Source organism: Rhincodon typus, chromosome 24, assembly GCF_021869965.1.
Source record: "Rhincodon typus isolate 14 chromosome 24, sRhiTyp1.1, whole genome shotgun sequence".
In the NCBI taxonomy this organism is placed as follows: Eukaryota; Metazoa; Chordata; class Chondrichthyes; order Orectolobiformes; family Rhincodontidae; genus Rhincodon; species Rhincodon typus.
This window is the reverse complement of record NC_063355.1, coordinates 33269986-33272512: the sequence shown is the minus strand read 5'-3', so window position 1 is coordinate 33272512 and position 2527 is coordinate 33269986. Positions and strand designations below refer to the sequence as shown.

Genomic DNA, 2527 nt, shown 5'->3' with positions numbered 1-2527 from the left:
CAGCACAAAGTAAAGATAAAAAGAACAATAAAAACAAGGCACAAAGACCAGCCAGATTCAAAAGAAAGTGCAGAACATGTGTTAGACCTACTTGGCTTGTTGGTAGGCGAAGGAGTATAATACCAGAGAAATCCTAGACAAGTGCACTTGCTCATAGGTCTTTTGTTAAAGCACAGGTCTCCTAAGACACTATCTGTATTTGTAAACATGCTTGTCGAGCCGGTGTGTTTGATTGCAGATGTTTCGGCACTCTGCTAGGTAACGTCGACAGTGCACCTCCGGTGCAGCATCAGTGTTCTGTCCTGCTCATTATTTATGCACCTTGGTTTGCTGGGGTAGTTGGCATCACTTCCAGTTCTGTTTTTCAGTGGTTTGTATATCAGGTCCAGTTCAATGTGTCTGTTGATGGGAGTTCCAGTTATGCCAGGCCTCCAGGAATTTCTTGGCATGTCTGTGTTTGGCTTGCGCTATTACAGACGTGTTGTCCCAGTTGAATTAGTGTCCTTCTTTCTCCACGTGTATGGAGACCAGTGAGAACTGGTGGTGTCTCTTGGTGGCCAGTTAGTGGTCGTATATCCTTATTGTCGGTTTTCTTCCAGTTTTGCCTATGTAATGTTCCTCACAGTCCTTGCATGGTGTTTTGTATATTACTTTAGTAATATTGGTTGTGGGTATGGGATCCTTTACATCCGTCAGTAGCTGCCGCAGGGTGGTTGGTGGTTTGTGGGCTACCCTGAAACCCAGGGGCCTGAGTAGTCTGTCGTCATTTCTGGTATGTCTCTGATGTATAATAGGATGACTAGTGTGTCTAGCCCAGTTACATCTTGTTGCGGTCTGTTGCGGAGGTAATGGCGGATTGTGCTTTTTGGGTATCTATTCCCTTTAAAAACTCAGTATACGTGCTCCTGTTCTGCTTTGTGCCATTCTAGGTTGCTGCGGTGTATTATGGCTTGTTTGAATAATATCCTGATGCAGCTCAGTTTACGGGTGTTGGGGTGGTTGCTGGTGTAATTAAGTACCTGGTCCATATGGGTGGTCTTTCCGTGTATGTTGGTCTGGAATTGCCCATTGTTCTTACGTTCCACCATTACGTCTAGGAAGGGTAGTCGGCTATTGTTCTCTTCTTCTTTTGTCAACGTTATTCCAGTGAGGATGTTGTTTGTGTGTCAATGTCTTTCTTCTAGTCTTGTGCATTTGATAATCACAAAAGGTGTCATCTACATAGCAGACGCAGAGTTTGGCTTGTATAGTGGGGAGCCCTGTCCATTCTAACCTTCGCATTACTGCTTCTGCAATCAGTCCTAATATTGGGGATCCCACTGGTGTTCTGTTGGCTTTGTTTGAATATACAGTCGTTGAAGGTGAAGTGGGTTGTGAGGCAGAGATCCAGCGGTTTCAGAGTGCTGTCCTTGTTGATACTGTTGGTGTCGTGGGGTGTGTGCCTTCCTGATTCCTTCACTGTGGCAATTGTCTCTTTGGCTAGATCAATATTTATGGATGTAAATAGTGATGTTACGTCAAAGGATTTCATTATCTTGTCCTCTTCTATTCTGGTATCTTTGATAATGTTGAGGAATTCTTGGGAGGAGTGGACGAAATGGATAGTGTTGTCTACTAAATATTTCAGTTTCCATTGTAGATCTATTGTCTCACCACCAGATATGCCAACATATTGAATAGTCAAAGAACGACAACAGAAACGGAATCAAAATACACTGGTGGCAAGCAAGTCTACAACCTCATCCACAACCCAAGCTACAAACCTTCTCAAAAACTTTGAACACTATCTGTTGTGACTGGAACGGCCAGGTGGAGCTCATTGACCATGAAATCCTTGATCGGGATTGTTAACCTGGGCCAATCAGGGAGCCCTGCCTAACAGATATAAACAGGAGATTCAGACAGTCTCCTCATTCTCGGGACTGGATCTGAGCTAGCTGGTCGGAGTCCCAGTACTATGCACGTGTAAATAAAGGTTAATTTGGTGACAAGATTCTGGCCTATGTGTAGGTATTTCACTATCAGTATAAAACTAGAATAATAGGCAAAAATGAAATCCTACTCAGAAACACCTACAAATACCGACATGCCATTACTGTAAGAACTAATAACTGGAAGAGCAACAAGAATGCAACATATTAAATCAATTTATCTCCTAGTAGTGAATGACGAAAATCAGCAGGCTCTACAAGCACTGACCTATTGGGTTTTTTTTTTTGGGGGGGTGGGGGGGGGGGGGAGGGAGGAGGAGATGTGGTGGAGCTCATTCATATGCCCTTTAAAACATGTCAATGACCTCCTAAAGCACTTACTAACAGAGCAGATTAATTTTTCATGACAATGCAACAGGAATATTAACAAGGGAATCAGAATATTCTAACGCTGTCCTTATGGTCAAGGCTGCCAGCACTGTGGACCAAGCCACGTAAAATAGTAGGACAGAATTCACTGGGCCACAACTGAAAATACACAAATTAGGAGGACCATTCCGATTGATATACTGGAGGAAGGAATGGCTGAGAACTTT

At 43.4% G+C, this 2527-nt stretch overlaps 1 protein-coding gene across 1 annotated transcript in view; it reads left to right on the top strand.

Moving 5' to 3' along the window:
* Positions 1-673: 673 nt before the first annotated feature.
* The window catches only part of LOC109921568 (probable E3 ubiquitin-protein ligase HECTD4), a 126527-nt gene continuing 124673 nt past the window's right edge, over positions 674-2527 (top strand). The window contains exon 1 of the mRNA XM_048611736.1: positions 674-772. Within this exon, the coding sequence (XP_048467693.1) occupies positions 674-772 (99 nt within the window). The remainder of the gene's footprint in view (positions 773-2527) is intronic.